The sequence below is a fragment of the Panthera onca genome, chromosome A2, assembly GCF_046562875.1.
Source record: "Panthera onca isolate mPanOnc1 chromosome A2, mPanOnc1 haplotype 2, whole genome shotgun sequence".
NCBI lineage: Eukaryota > Metazoa > Chordata > Mammalia > Carnivora > Felidae > Panthera > Panthera onca.
This window is the reverse complement of record NC_138340.1, coordinates 8,557,679-8,572,760: the sequence shown is the minus strand read 5'-3', so window position 1 is coordinate 8,572,760 and position 15,082 is coordinate 8,557,679. Positions and strand designations below refer to the sequence as shown.

General features: G+C 55.5%; 2 protein-coding genes across 9 annotated transcripts; both read left to right on the top strand.

Annotated features, from left to right (window-relative positions):
• Positions 1 to 37: 37 nt before the first annotated feature.
• TMEM205 (transmembrane protein 205) lies at positions 38 to 2,591 on the top strand. Of its 7 annotated transcripts, none has more exons than XM_078443370.2 (4): positions 38 to 116; positions 833 to 941; positions 1,050 to 1,213; positions 2,226 to 2,591. In XM_078443370.2, the coding sequence occupies exons 2-4, from the start codon at positions 842 to 844 to the stop codon at positions 2,529 to 2,531; spliced, it is 570 nt and encodes a 189-aa protein (XP_078299496.2). In that variant the 5' UTR covers positions 38 to 116; positions 833 to 841; the 3' UTR covers positions 2,532 to 2,591. The 7 variants fall into 7 exon arrangements, with proteins under 7 accessions (XP_078299496.2, XP_060486272.3, XP_060486273.3 ...); XM_060630289.3 differs by lacking the exon at positions 38 to 116 and adding an exon at positions 141 to 273; XM_060630290.3 differs by lacking the exon at positions 38 to 116 and adding an exon at positions 141 to 353.
• A 1,161-nt stretch (positions 2,592 to 3,752) lies between these two features.
• RAB3D (RAB3D, member RAS oncogene family) lies at positions 3,753 to 14,767 on the top strand. Of its 2 annotated transcripts, none has more exons than XM_060630263.3 (5): positions 3,753 to 3,896; positions 5,326 to 5,592; positions 6,337 to 6,455; positions 6,544 to 6,668; positions 12,088 to 14,767. In XM_060630263.3, the coding sequence occupies exons 2-5, from the start codon at positions 5,365 to 5,367 to the stop codon at positions 12,273 to 12,275; spliced, it is 660 nt and encodes a 219-aa protein (XP_060486246.1). In that variant the 5' UTR covers positions 3,753 to 3,896; positions 5,326 to 5,364; the 3' UTR covers positions 12,276 to 14,767. The 2 variants fall into 2 exon arrangements, with proteins under 2 accessions (XP_060486246.1, XP_060486244.1); XM_060630261.3 differs by having other exon boundaries at positions 3,753 to 3,948.
• Positions 14,768 to 15,082: the final 315 nt, after the last annotated feature.

Here is a 15,082-nt window from a genome sequence, read left to right as displayed (position 1 = left end):
TTTAGCTCCGCCCCCTCCGATGCAGCCAAAGGCCTCATTGGCGCCTTCCTGCTTCCGCCGATCTTAGGAGCCGCGGTGTAATTGGATAAAATCTAGTCGACGGGGCGGGATTCCAGGCTGGTTTCCGCTAATCGATTAGTCAATATCCAAGAGGGTGGTGCGGGGGGCGGCAGATCTAAGATCCAATTGGCTTCGGACTTCGCTGGGAGGCGGGATGAATTCTTGAGAGGTGGCTGACGAGGTCTGCGGGCCACCTAGGAGCGCGGGAGTGAGGTAGCAAGCCCAGGCCACCTGCCCTACGAGATACGGCCTGGGTGCCTCTGTTCTCGGACTCCTGGGTGCTGCGGGTTGAGGTCTGGGTGCAGTGGTAGGGTCGGTGTCCTCGGGATGAGATTTGAGGTTTCCCAGGATTCGACGGGATCTCCGGGGGTGCTATGGGGATCTTCGTAGTGATATCCGGGATCCTGAGATGAGAACAGGGGTCTTTACTGTCACAATTAGGTCCCTGAGCTGATTGGGGGGAATCACTAGGAAGACCTCTGAATACCCAGGGCTGTGAATTTGTACTCCTGGGCCTAACTGAAATTTTCAGCTTTCGGAGGCGGCGTGGATGCTGGGGTCCAGAGAGCCTGAGATCTTGAAGGCTGACATTTGGAGAGATGGGGTTGGAGGTTGTCACAGGACTGTTCTGGGTCCTCCCCACTCCCATTCCCCGGGCTGGTATCCCTTGATCTCTGCTGGGTTGGCGGTGACCCTGGCCTTGAGCAGGCTCACAGGCTGAAGGCCATGGGGCAAAGGTAAAATTCTGAGCCACCCGGTGCCTCTTTCCCAGGCCTGCAGGATGGAGGAAAATGGGAATCCAGGAAGCCTGATTAAGATGGTCCATCTACTGGTCTTGTCAGGGGCCTGGGGCATGCAAATGTGGGTGACCTTCGTCGCAGGTAGGCACCCTCCACCTGGACATCATGGGTGCCCGGGGTGGAGACAGGAATTGGGGGGGGGGGACCTGGAACCGTCCTAACAGGAGTGTGGTCCCTTGTACCCCACAGGCTTCCTGCTTTTCCGGAGCCTGCCCCGACATACCTTCGGCCTCGTGCAGAGCAAACTCTTCCCTTTCTACTTTCACATCTCCATGGGCTGTGCCTTCATCAACCTCTGCATCTTGGCTCCACAACATGCCTGGGCTCACCTCACATTCTGGGAAGCCAGCCAGGTATGCGGGCTTGGGCTCCACTGCCCTCTGGAGACTCGTTCCCAAGACCCCACTGAGCACCTATGGCTATACCTTTGTGAGAACTAAAAACAAAAACAAAAACAAAAAAACAAGCATCTGCACCTTCCTGGTGGGTACAAAGCTGGGCTCTGGACACCCTTGAGCAGTGCACAGCCTGCACAACCATCACTAGTAGCCCCGTCTATCCCCCAGCGTCTCTCTGCTGGCTGCTGCTCCCTCTCTTTTCCCTGGCTAGGCCTGTGGCCAAGTTGTGGTGACTCAGCTGGGTTGGGGCAGTGACCCCAGCTCATTGTTTAAAAACCAGCCCGACTGGGAATTTACAGTTCCCCACTCCCATCCACACTTTTTCCCAGCCACCAGGCAGGGAACCGTCTCTGCATCTCATATTTCTCTATCCTGCCCTCCCCCTGCCCCCCATTATGTTCCGCAGCTGTAGGCAGGTGAGGCCTGACAAAGGTTTCCAGAATAATCCCACTGAGACAGGGCAGGACTATCTGTGACTAGAACTTACAGGACTTTCGCTTCACTCCCTGTGGGCCCAGTCTCGGCTTCTGGAGTCTGGGCGGGGTTCACAGAGGAGATGGACCCCGTCTTAGTCTCTCTTTGGGGGGGGGAGGGTTATGGTGTTCTGTCTCTGTTTGGGAAAGAGAGGTTCTGCCCTGAGATGCCCCCAGTTTGGGGGAACAGGAAGGGAGGAGACAAGACTGTGTTGTGGAAACTTCCAGTCTGGGTATCAGAGGAGGAGAGGCTCAGAAGGTGTTGGGGGGAACAGAGGAGACAGTGATAGAGCCTTTCCTTAGGAGCTGCTGGCCTCAAGGGTTTGAGAGCCAGAGCTCTGTTTGGGGCCTCTAGACTGGGTTCGGGGAAGGAGAGGGAGGCCTTCGCTTTGACCTAATACTGTCTCCCACCCCGCTCTGGGCTTCTAAGGACGCAGGGGGACCCCTCCTGCCTCCTGCACATGACTCACCTTGCCCTTCCACCACCCCGCCAGCTCTTCCTGCTGTTCCTGAGCCTCACGCTGTCCACCGTCAACGCCCGCTGGCTAGAGCCCCGCACCACGGCCGCCATGTGGGCCCTGCACGCGGTGGAGAAGGAGCGGGGCCTGGGCGGGGAGGTGCCCGGCAGCCACCAGGGCCCCGACCCCTACCGCCAGCTGCGGGGACAGGACCCCAAGTACGGTGTCCTCCGCCAGATCTTTTTCCGCTACCACGGCCTGTCCTCCATGTGCAACCTGGGCTGCGTCCTGAGCAACGGGCTGTGTCTGGCGGGCCTCGCCCTGGGCCTCAGTCGCCTGTAGCACCCGCTGCCTCTCTGGCCCTGCTCAGGGCCCCGGTGTCAATAAACACTTCTTTGGAAACGGCTGCTGTCATTTTTCTCCCAACCGGAAAGCTGGCAGAGGGGGGGGCCAGGGTAGAGCCTCGCTGCCTCCTTCACGTGGCCTGATGATTCGGGATGTTACCATCACAGCCCCCAAGCTCTTCCCATAACAGGGCCCATTGACTGGGCTCCTCCGTGTGCCGGACAAGGCGCTGACCGTTGCACAAACCGTGTCTTATTGTAACAATGGCTGGTTCTGATCCCTAGGGAACAATCATATTTCCCACCCCGCCCCCCCCCCCCCCCTGACATCGGGACGGCCACAGGACTTGCCAAAGCCACGGAAATGTGAAGAGTCACGGGCGTGGGAGCCCGTGCACGGTTAGCCACATTTTCCCCTTCACCACAATGACCAGGGTGAGTGAGAAGCACGCTTTGGATGTTGAGTGCCATGGAGATTTGGGGACTGCTTGTCACTGATCCCACGAGGCCCTTCCTGAATCGTGCATGCCCGACCCACTCGTGATAGCCCTGAGAGGGAGCTACTACTGTTCCTGGAAGCAACAGGGGACCCGGAGAAGTGGCTTCAGGTGCAGTTACTGGGGTATGGATCCCAGCAAAGCCTGCAGATCCTCTCATGGCTTGAAGAAAAACTCTGGGGCCTCGGCTGGGCCTGGATGCCAAGTGTGTCCCGCAAGGGACTGCCGGGCTCTGAACCTCCATTTCCTTATCTGTAAAAGGTTTTAATTCTAAGGGCCCGGAAGTGTATTTCGCAGGGACTAGCCGGCTTTAGGGTCAGGCTTTGCACTTTACAAACACTGTCTCCGATCAGAGCCTTCACGCAGCGCTGTGCGGTAGGGACTCTTGTTATGGACCCCTGGACGGTTGGGGAACCAGGCCCGCGGGGTTAAGGAACACGTCCAAAGTGGAACAGAACTAGACATTGATGGAGCGGGGATTCGAACCCGACTCCAGAATCCACGCTCTTCCCTTCTGTGCACGTAGTAGGCGCTCTACATATAGTCAGGAAAAACGAGAAGTTTATTGGTGACGGGAGGGCTCTAGACTGCTCCAAGCCTAGGGCCGCTTCCAGCCTCTGCTACCCCCTCCCCGCCGCCTCACGGCCCCGGCTTTTACAAGCCCCGCCCCGGACTCGGCCCCGCCCCGCCCTCTCCGGGGAGCGGCCCCTCCTCCCCCGCCTGGGCGGAGCCGGCGCGGGATCCGGGTGGCTGCGGGCAGCGGCGGTGGCAGCGGCGGCGGCTTGAGGGGTCGGCGTCGGGGCGGGGGCCGGGCCGCAGCGAGTTCGGAGGACGAACGCCCGCGGGTAGCGCCTCCGCCACGCGAGGTGACCCCTTCGGAGGGAGCGTAGCCTGCCCCGTACATCCGCTTCCCAGCAGGTCTGGGGGGCCGGGGGTTAGAGGGAGGGCCCGGGGCCCCGGGAACAAAGGCGAACGGAGGGGGAACGCCTCTTCCCTCGCCCCCACCCAGCTGGGCTCCCCGGGGAGCGCTAGTGGGGCGCGGGCGGGGCGGAGAGTCCAGCTGGGAACCGGAGATGGGACCATATGGTGATGGGAGGAAGCTCCTGAGCCCCCCTGCACCGGCGGGGGCGCCCCGAATCCAGCAGAGGGACAAGGCCGGGCCCTCCGGGGACCCCCATCTAGTGCCAGGCGTGAGCGAGGGTGGGCGGATGGTCAGGAAGAGGTGGCACAGGCTGACAGGTGGGCTGGGGCTGGGGGGTGGGGTAAGGGCCCCAGCCTGGCGGCCCTGCCCAGCATGGGGAAAGGTTTCCTGCCACTTGTCTTCCCCTCCTCGAACTCGTTCTCCCGGAACACCGGGTGGGGCCCCGAGGGCTGGGCAGGAAAGCGCACAGGTTCGGTCCTCTTTTAAAATGGAAAAAAGCCCCACAGGCAGTTGAGAAATAGCTTTGCTAAGGGTTCCTCCGCCCGGGTGCCTTCCTTTCAACCAGGCCTCCTGGATCGCCTCCTTGTGTAGCTCAGGGAGTAGCCATAGACAGCTGGGGAAACTGAGGCCTAGGGAGGCAGTGAGGGCTGAGGGAGGGTCCCTGACGCAGCTGAAGCAGCCCAGCTGTGGGGACAGATTGCCAGGAAAGGCAGGATCAGGGGTGGAGGGGTGGTGGTAGGGTTCTTATTGTGTGGCTTCCTTGGAGTTGGGGACTGTCACTGCAGCCTCTGCAGGCTGGGGCTGGGGCCCGGGTGAGTCAGCCCTGCCCCGAGGGAGACGGGCCCACCCCTTTGACAAACAGAAGGTGGCAGTACCCATTTGGGGGTAGATCTGGGCTTTAAGCCTGGACTGTGTCTGCTGAAATCCCCCCTCCCCGTGGAGGTCAGGGAGGGGGTTAAACCCAGCTTTGGAGGGGGGTGTCACGGCAGGTGTCCCTGCCAAAGTCAACACCCAGGCCCGGGAGCGGGGCGGGGGGGGGGGGGGGGGGGCTCTATCCACCAGCTGGCAGCCCCCCCCTCCCCCCCCCATCTCACACCTGGGCCCAGCCAGCTGCTCACTGTGGGGCAAAGTCCACACCTGCGCCTTCTGCAGGGTCTGGTTCCTCAGTGGCCACAGGAGGCACTCCATGTGCCCCCTACAACCTGGGCCCTTGCACTTGATAAACGTCCCCATTTTCCAGACGAGGACACTGAGGCCCACGGACAGCAAGTGATGCGTCGGAGGCCGCTTAGCCTCCAAGTGGCAGAGGGAGGATTTGAATCCAGGTCTGGTGTATACACCGCAGCCATTCCTGGTGTTTTATTGTTCTGCAGGGCGACAGCCCTTCCGCCCCCAGCAGGCTCTCTGCCAAGATGGCATCGGCCGGAGACCCCCCCACAGGCCCACGGGATGCAGCAGACCAGAACTTCGACTACATGTTTAAGCTGCTACTTATCGGCAACAGCAGCGTGGGCAAGACGTCCTTCCTGTTCCGCTACGCGGACGACTCCTTCACACCTGCCTTCGTCAGCACCGTGGGCATCGACTTCAAGGTCAAGACGGTCTATCGCCATGACAAGAGGATCAAGCTGCAGATCTGGGTGGGCCGGGCGGCTGCTGTGGGTCTGTGGCGAAGGACAGGAGTCTGTCTGCGGGCCGGGAGGGCCTGGGGTTCCTCCGAGGACGTCCATGATAGGGTGTGGGGCTATGGGGAGGGGTCCAGGGTTGGGGAGGGGGCTTGGGGTAGAGGTGAAGAGGAGGGGGATAGTATCTTTGAGATGAATGTGGGAGGCCGGACCCCGGTGCCAGACTGAGTCAACAGGGAGCCGTTGCTCGACCCGGTCTCAGCCTGGCACCGGGGTCCGGCCTCCCACAGATGAATTCATCAAGATGAGGGGGGTAGGCCCTGCCCTGTGGGGTCTGGGGGGCAGACAGTGCCAATCCAAGGCAGGTTAGATGTCCTGGTGACCAGCGGGGCAGAGGTTTGGGTACCATCGCAGGGGCACACCCAGGGTCCCCCCGCTGAGCCTCTGCACTCTTCGGAGATGCTCTCCCTCCCAGCGAGGCTGCTGGTGATGATTGTCATGGTATTGAGCCCCGGGGTGTCTGTGTCAAGATGGCGCTCTCTGACCCTGGTCGCCACGTTGGTCTTGGAGACGAGGTCGAGGGAGCTTACGAGTCTGTGGGAGGCACTGACGTCTCAGACTGGCAATTCCTCAGGGGCAGGGCCACGTCTTCTGGCAGACCGGGGCTATGAGCACGGGGCGGTGCCCCGCTTGGGACCCTGCGGGGGTGGGGTGGGGAGCAGAGTAGCACCTAGCCGCCTGACCCTGCTGTGGTCCTAGGACACGGCGGGCCAGGAGCGCTACCGCACGATCACCACGGCCTACTACCGCGGCGCCATGGGCTTCCTGCTCATGTATGATGTTGCCAACCAGGAGTCCTTCACCGCTGTGCAGGACTGGTGAGTGCTTGCTGACCACCGACACCCTGACCTTCGCCCTCTCCCCCTGACCCTCAATCTCTAGCCTAATGGCCCTCGCACTCCACAGGGCCACTCAGATCAAGACCTACTCCTGGGACAACGCGCAGGTCATCCTCGTGGGGAACAAGTGCGACCTGGAGGATGAGCGTGTTGTGCCTACTGAGGACGGCCGGAGGCTCGCTGATGACCTTGGTTAGTGCCCAGCCTGGGCCCCAGGCCCCGGACCCCTCAGACCAAACCCCAGTCCCCGCCCTTGGGTTCCAGGTCCAACCACAGTCAGCAACCCTTTGCCCTTTGAGGATCTGCTAGGAAAAGTAGCCATATGTTAAATGAAACTAAATGCGCATTTCATTTCAGAGAATTCAGTTACAGGTATTCCCCACCTCCCTGCCGCAAAACACTCCTGGAAATGTATCCTACAAACATCCCACGCATGTGGGAAGTGGCAAGGATATCGAGTCACAGCGCTGTTGGCAGGAGGGGAACCTCGGTAACCTCTTAAATGTCTCACGGTGGGGGAAGCAGCCAAACATAAAGTATAGTCACGTTGTGGAATACTACACAGCTGTGAAAAAGGGCGAGCACTTTCCTTATGCTCTGCTCTGGCAAGATCTCTGGGCTATATGCTTACTGTGGAAAAATGGGCTTGGCTGCTTCCTTTAGTCGGCGGCTCAGCAAGTGTTGTTGTTGTCGTCATTTTTTAACTTTACTTATCTATTTTTTACGTTTTATTTAATGTTTATTTATTCTTGAAAGAGAGAGGGAGAGAGAGACAGAGTGTGAGCAGGGGAGGGGCAGAGAGAGAGGGAGACACAGAATTCGAAGCAGGCTCCAGGCTCCAAGCTGTCAGCTCAGAGCCCGTCACGGGGCTTGAACTCCCGAACCGCGAGATCATGACCAGAGCTGAAGTCAGATGCTTAACTGACTGAACCACCCAGGTGTCCCTGTTTTTAATTTTTTAATGTTTTATTTATTTCTGAGAGAGAGAGGGAGACAGAGCGTGAGCAGGGGAGGGGCAGAGAGAGAGGGAGAGAGATAGGGAGACACAAAATCCCAAGCAGGCTCCAGACTCTGAGCGGTCAGCATAGAGCCCGACCCGGGGCTCTAACTCACGAACTATGAGATCGTGACCTGAGCCGGAGTCTGATGCTTTAACTGACTGAGCCACCCAGGCGCCCCTTATGTAGGCTTCAAGCCCAGTGTGGAGCCCAGCACAGGGCTTAGACTCACAACCCTGAGAGATCATGACCTGAGCCGAAATCTAGACTTGGACACCCACCGCCTGAGCCACCCAGGTGCCCCATCAGCCAATCTTTTCTTAAAGGGCCAGATAGGAAATATTTTCAGCCTTAGGGTCTCTGTCGCCCCTCAGCTCTGTTTGAAAGCTACCACAGAAAATAACTGAATGAGTGAGTCTGACTGTCATCGAAACTTTGTTTATAAAAATAGGCAATGGGCCAGATCTTGCCTGTGACTTAAAGTTTTCTGACCCCTGCATTAGTGTATAAAAAGGGTAAGAATAAGAATATATATTTATGTTTGCCTGAAGAAACTCCAGGAGGATAAGGATCTAGTCACAGCAGTGATCTGTGTGTGTCCGAGAACTGGGGGCCAGGGTACTAGGATGGAAGGAGGGCTTTTTCAGCCTACCTTTTTGAATCGGGTAAATGGAAATTTAAGCTCAAAGGGAATCTGGCCTGGAGTATTCTAGTATTCTAAGCCCTGCCTAGGACTCCCGTTTCAGGAGACGGTGTGACCACTGTAGGGGAAGGTGGGTTAAGGACCCAGACTCAGGAGCTAGAATCCCATTACGCAACCCACTAGCGGTGTGACCTTGGACACATCGCCTCCCCTCTCTGTGCTTCCATTTCTCCATCTGAGAAACAGAGTGAAAACTGCCTACTTCCTAGCGCTGTTAGAAAGATGAAATAAGCCAACACCGGCCCCGTTTGAACGTTAGCTCGTATTATTTCTCGATCGCTTTGTGCTCTTGTGTTGGTGACTTCAGCCCCCTGGGCCTGCACTCCCTCTTGTGTGAAGTTGATTTAATAACAGCCTCACCACGTCAAGTTGTCGCGGGGGTTAAATGAGTTACAACCTACGAAGCAGATATCACAGCCAGGCACGCACGTAGAATGTATCGGAATCTCAGCTAGCGTGATTGTGAACTATTATTGATTCTTTGTACAAAAAACTCTAGGCACCATATAACAACCTGCAAATCCTAAAGTAGTTACTATCTGGCCCTTTACAGAGAAAGGTCAGAGACCTTGGACTAGAATGGTTTTCTCTCTATCTCTCTCTCTTTTTAATTATAGCTCTGTCATTTTTTAATTTTTTTTAATGTTTATTTATTTTTGAGAGACACAGAGAAACCGAGCACAAGCGGGGTAGGGGCAGAGAGACAGAATCCGAAGCAGGCTCCAGACTCTGAGCTGTCAGCACAGAGCCCGATGTGGGGCTCGAACCCACAAACCATGAGATCATGACCTGAGCCGAAGTCAGACGCTTAACCGACTGAGCCACCTGGGCGCCCCTCTCTCTCTCTTTTTTTTTCTTCTTACCATCTGTTTGTTGGACAAACTGGGTCTTTGTTCTATGGAATATTTCCCATTTGAGATTTGCCTCTTTGCTCCCTCGCGGTATCATTTAACCTGCTCCTTTGTTCCCTGTGTTTTCTGGGAGCTCTGGCTTTGGCTCTCAATTGCAGGTATGCTGGGGAGTCAGCTTTTGCTGCCGGGGACTAGATCCCCAATTTGCCCGGAACCGGGAAAAATCAGCTATGACCCAGCCATGGGCTGGAACACTTGGGGATGTTGCCCACACCTTGCAGAGAACATCTAGTGGTGGGGGGGGGGGGTGTCTGATCTGGCATTAAGTTTAAAATATTGACATACAGAGCAGAAGGCAGAATTTGACCCCAGTTTTGTAGGGAAAAGAATACACACACGGGGTACCTGGATGGCTCAGCGGTTAAGCGTCCGACTCTTGATTGCGGTTCAGGTCATAATCTCACGGTTCGTGAGTTCAAGCCCTGCGTCGGGCTCTGTGCTGACAACGCGGACCCTGCTTGGGATTCTCTCCCTCTCTCTTCTCCCTGCCCCTCTCCTGCTTGCACTCTCTCTCTCGAAACTTAAAAGAATAAAAAAACTACACGCGCAAGCATGCACACACACGCACACATACCCCCTGCAGACCCAACCCCAATGATTGTGTATTTATGTTAAAAAAATATATAGCGGAAAGCTAAATATCAAGAGACCAATAGTAATTGTTTCTCAATGATAAAATCACAGGTAGCTTTTCTGTCTTGGTAGTTTTCAGGAGTTTCTAACTTCTTCAGTGGATTTCTCCACTGAATATTTATAATGAGAAAAAAAAAAGTATTAAGGAAAAAAAAAACTAAGATTGTTTGAGACAGAGCTGCACGCAGATAAGGAAATGCCAGTCTTGCTTAGGAGGACAGTGGAGTGACACTTATGATCACGAGGCTTGGCGTAAGAGATCTGAGTTCATGCCCTGCCTCTGTCATTCGTTCGTTCGTCCATTCATTCATTCATTCATTCAGCAAGTAGTTTCTGAGCACCTGCTCTGGGCCAGGCACCCGACGAGGCAGACAGAAATCCTGCCACCTTGGAGCTGGCCTTCCAGTGGCGGAGACGGATAGTAAATGGGTAATTACACACGTAATTACTTAATTACAATTACATTTTTATAGTGCGGCATGACAGGTGCTGGGAGAGAGGCCTGTTTGCCCGGTGCTGTGTGCATACTATGGTAGATGTTTGAATCTCTGGCCCAACTTGGCAGGTGTGGTGGGTGAGGACATATCGGGGACCCCTAGGCAGAGCCTGAGCCAGCCTTCCGGGGTGCGGGAAGCCTTGTCATGTACATGTACGCCCTTATTTTTAGGTTGACAGCCGCTTTTTGTAGCCGAGGGACGACAGGCAAGTCCCCAAAGTATATTTACTACCTTCCACGTTTGGGAGGACAAGTTTCGTTTTGTTTTGTTTTTTGTTTTTCAAGTGTATTTATTTATTTTGAGAGAAAGAGAGAGGGAACAGGGGAGGGGCAGAGAGAGAAGGAGAGAGAGGATCCCAAGCAGGCTCCACACTGTCAGCACAGAGCCCGACGTGGGGCTCAAACCCCTGAACCGTGAGATCATGACCTGAGCCAAAAATCAAAAGTCGGATGCTTAACCGACTGAGCCACCCAGGTGCCCCAGGACAAGCTTTTTTAAAATGAGAGACAGGTATGCTGGTCACTCTGATGCTAAGAATATATTCAGGGACACTTGGCTGGCTCAGTTGGTAGAGCATGCGACTCTTGATCTTAGACTTGTAAGTTTGAACCCACATTAGGTGTCGAGATTACTTTAAAAATAAAATCCTAGGGGCGCCTGGGTGGCGCAGTCGGTTAAGCGTCCGACTTCAGCCAGGTCACGATCTCGCGGTCCGTGAGTTCGAGCCCCGCGTCAGGCTCTGGGCTGATGGCTCGGAGCCTGGAGCCTGTTTCCGATTCTGTGTCTCCCTCTCTCTCTGCCCCTCCCCCGTTCATGCTCTGTCTCTCTCTGTCCCAAAAATAAATAAAAAACGTTGGGAAAAAATTTAAAAAAAAAAAAAAAAAAAAAGAGAAAGAAAAAAAAAATAAATAAAATAAAAATAAAATCCTAAAAAAAAAATCCTGGGGGGCCTGGGTGGCTCAGTCGCTTAAGCATCTGACTTTGGCTCAGGTCATGATCTCACGGTTCATGGATTCAAGCCCCGCATCGGACTCTGTGTCTCCCTCTCTCTCTGCCCCTCGCCCACTCATGCTCGGTCTCTCCATTCCTCTAAAATGAATAAATGTTAAAAAATATATATATCAAGGACCCTCGTGTCCTCCTCCCCGGAAGGACTCAACCAGCGTGTCTTCCCTCCTGAGGCCCAAGGTGGGACCGTAGGGATATTTGTCATCATTTATTTATTTAGATCTAAAATATGTATTTCATGTTTATTAACTATCGTCACTTAAGCCAGGCGGCCTGGGTGTGAATCCCAGCTCTGCCGTGTGATACCTTCGGATGAGTGGCTTTTCCTCTCTGTGCCTTGGTTTCCTCATTTGTAAAATAGACTCTAATAGCATGAACCTCAGAGCATCATGAAATGAGTCAGTTTGCAGAAAATGCTGAGAAAAGCGCTTGCCATAGTAAGGATAATGTCAGCACTGCTTATTATTATTATTATTATTATTATTATTGTTATTTAGTATTATCCTTATTACCATCTTTAGCCCGTTCTGTGGGTCAAGAACGGTATGCATCGCATACACCCCACAGACCCCGGGAAACCTGCCGTTCCTTGCGTGCCTGCTGGGCACCAGAACGTCACCTGCGGCCACTGCTTTGTGACAAGGAGATTCTTAGAATAGTCCCCACAGGGGGCTGCCGCCACAGGTCTTATCAGCATCGGCGTCGTTCCCATCCTACCGATGAGCAAACGGAGGCTTCGAGAGATCGAGGCGCTCAGCCAAGGTCCCACGGCTGCACGAAGGGCGGACCTGGGCTCGGAAGCCGTGCCTGGGTGATGCCACAGCCTGAGCTTACTGGTGTTCCCACCCTGTGTCCGTCCAGGTTTCGAGTTCTTTGAGGCCAGTGCCAAAGAGAACATCAACGTGAAGCAGGTCTTCGAGCGCCTGGTGGACGTCATCTGTGAGAAGATGAATGAGTCCCTAGAACCCAGCTCCAGCCCGGGCAGCAACGGGAAAGGCCCGGCCTTGGGGGACACCCCACCCCCCGAGCCCAGCGGCTGCAGCTGCTAGAGATGATCCCCAACCCCTGTCCGCCCCTTCCTGCCTCGGCAGGGACTGTGACTGAGGCATGAGCCACAAGGGCTGTTTCTAAGCTCAGGGCACCCCCTCCCCTCCCCCCAGCTGTCAGCCGCCCCGACTCCCGCATGGCTCGTCTTCTCGCCATGGCCGCCAACTTGCCCAAAGCAGCCTTATCATAAGCTCCAGACCCTGGGGACTCTGCACGGCAGGCGGGGTCCGGGGATGTTGACGTGCGCGAGCTTGCTGCTTTTCAGCCATTTTAATGGAGGGAGCAAGGGCGGCCTGTCCCACCCCGTCTGGAGGAGGGGCATCCACAGTGCCTTCTGGGTTAGAACTGTTGTTCTCGTCCATTCTGGGTTGGGCATTGCCTGGAATTCACAAGCTGGTTCGTTCGTCTTCTTCCTCCTGCGGTGTGAGTTCTCAGAGTTCACCCTCGGAGATGTGGAAGGCGACTCCTTTCTCAGGGTCCCCCGGGGTGGTCCCAAGCCTGCCCGTGAACCTCCTCACACCTCAAGCTTCCAAGGCGGGGAGGTGATTCTGGCCCGCACAGACCCTTCCCTTCTGGCCTGCAGATCGGCTGCCTGTGAACACAGTATTAAAGCAGGTTTTCCCATTGTAAAGAGACAGGAAGTCAGAGCCCCACCCCCCAGCACCCCCCCCCGCCCCCCCGCCGGCTTCAGGGACCCCAGAAGTGCCTTCTGAGCTTCCCCAGTATTCCACATCACCCACAACCCTGCCACCGTTTTACTCTATTCGCTAGATCTCTGATCCCTGGATTGAATTCTAGAACTATGGGCCGCATCAGGCTGGGCAGAGAATGGCCCAACCCTGGGTGTTCCTGCCTGCGACTTTTTGCCAGGAGTTAGCCTCAGAGCCGGGAGCCCCGGCCCTCCTGCCCATACCTGCCTCTCCCAGACCCCGTTTGGCCGGCGATGTTTTAAGCAAGGTCTTTCCACATCCTACATCCTGCTAGAAAAGGAAATTGAGCAATGTTCCTATAGCCTGCTCTTGCTGGCGGCTTGCCGACGGAAGGACTTGGGCTCTTCCCCATCAAGGACCCTTGAGGACCCAGAGTCCATTTCCTGAGTCACATCAGTGGTGGGGCCCAGTGATGTGACGCTTCCTACAAATGGAGGCGTCCCTCTAAGGGAGGCTTTGGGGTTGGGCAGAAGAGGCAAGAAGGCAGCGTTGTGCAATGGTTATTGCCACATGGGATTCGCAGATACAGCTCGGGAGGGGCAGGCTGATGGGGGTGGGCTGGAAATCAGTCTCCCCGGTTGACTGGGGTCCCCAGCCGGCAGGGAGGCTCCTGCTGGGAGGTTATGTGCAGTTGGAGGATCTACATCTTGACCTCCATCCCCCACCCCAACTCAGTGTCCCTCCTACCCCCCCCCCCGAAGTCCGAACTCGGGTGGCATGGCACCTCTTTGGGCCCCGGCACACCAACTAACCTCCCATAACTTGACAGGCCCTGTGAGGATGGCCTGAACAGATGGTTCGTATTCCACTCCCAGCCCCTGACACCAAAATGACTTCCTGGAGCCTTAAAGATCTCAGCCTCCTCCTGCTGGAAGTTCGACTTAGCTCTTCCCTTTATAGAAGCTGTGGATTGAATTTCTTTCTAGAGGGCCCCGTTCGTCCCGTTGCCGAGGGCTGCCCTTAGAGCTTTCAAAGCGAGGGTAGCTTTGTAAGCCAACACATCAGACAACAGGGGTGAGACGTACAAGTTTCTGGAAACACGCACAGCGAGTTTGGGGAACGTTCGGGGCAGGAGTCAAAAATGTTAGTTGCTCTAGCGTAAAAGAGAAATGAAGGCAGCTAGGAAAAAGCCTGTTAAGATGCATCATGGTCTATCAAGAGTGTGTCGGCCAGCCCATTTTCTCAGGCTGCTGCCAGAAAACAACAACAAAAAAAAACAAAACAGTGGACCAGGCTGCTATTATCTAAAGGGACGGACCAACCTGTGTCTTGTACCTGATGTGGGCTAAGCCTTGTGTTTACACAAGATTTTTGAACAGTTCAGCTTTGAGTAGCCCTGAGACAGCGAGCTGCCTCTGGGTTTTCTCAAGACTAGGTTTATGTAGGAGAGGGATTTTTTTTTTTTTCTTTTTTGGCTTGTTTCTTCTAAAAATAATGCAAGTGGTTATTTTATAATTTTAGGTGGGAGGCTTAACTCACGATGGTCTCTGGGGAACCGCAACCAATGTCCTCGAAGATCACGGGCAGGGGGATGGAGATTTGTTGAGTTTTACAAACCAAAACGAAGCCAAAAGCCGCGGGAAAGCCGCTTCTCCGGGGAGAGTGGAGTCGGGAGAGGCCACGAACCGGCTTCTCGCCTCCGTCCCGGAACACTACGGAGGGAGCTCTCGGCTCGGTCATTTGTTTTACTGGATGTGGTTCTCCTGTGTAAGCAATTCCTTGATGTCCACTCGGCAAGATGAGCACTTTTATCCACAAGAGAAAATAAAGCCGTTATGCCCAGATGCCCTTGTTCTTGTATTTCCATTAGTGAAACGTGGTTTCCAGGAAGAGAGGGGTTGAATCAGCCAAGTAGATGCTTGGTCGAGGGCCGTGCGTTCTGCAGCAGAACCTGAATCAGGCTAGAGAGGCTCGGGTCTGGGGCTGCCTCTAGCCAAGGTTCGTGCCCACCACCTGGGCCCTGGAAAGTTTGCTGTGGGGGGGGGGGGGGCGGGGGGGCAGGGTAAGACATCTGTCCTCCCCGCTGCAGCCAGAGGGAGCCCGTGAATACCCGGGTCGAGGCAGATTGCTCCTCTCCTCAGAACCCTCCATGGCTCCCA

Bases quoted from the DNA above. Each gene is read 5' to 3' on its own strand.
- TMEM205 (XM_060630287.3), top strand. From the start codon at position 470: ATGAGAACAGGGGTCTTTACT. The intron at 942-1,049 runs GTAGGCACCCTC...TGTACCCCACAG, and splicing joins GTGGGTGACCTTCGTCGCAG to GCTTCCTGCTTTTCCGGAGC. The intron at 1,214-2,225 runs GTATGCGGGCTT...CCACCCCGCCAG, and splicing joins CATTCTGGGAAGCCAGCCAG to CTCTTCCTGCTGTTCCTGAG.
- RAB3D (XM_060630263.3), top strand. From the start codon at position 5,365: ATGGCATCGGCCGGAGACCCCCCCACAGGCCCACGGGATGCAGCAGAC. The intron at 5,593-6,336 runs GTGGGCCGGGCG...CTGTGGTCCTAG, and splicing joins GGATCAAGCTGCAGATCTGG to GACACGGCGGGCCAGGAGCG. The intron at 6,456-6,543 runs GTGAGTGCTTGC...CGCACTCCACAG, and splicing joins TTCACCGCTGTGCAGGACTG to GGCCACTCAGATCAAGACCT.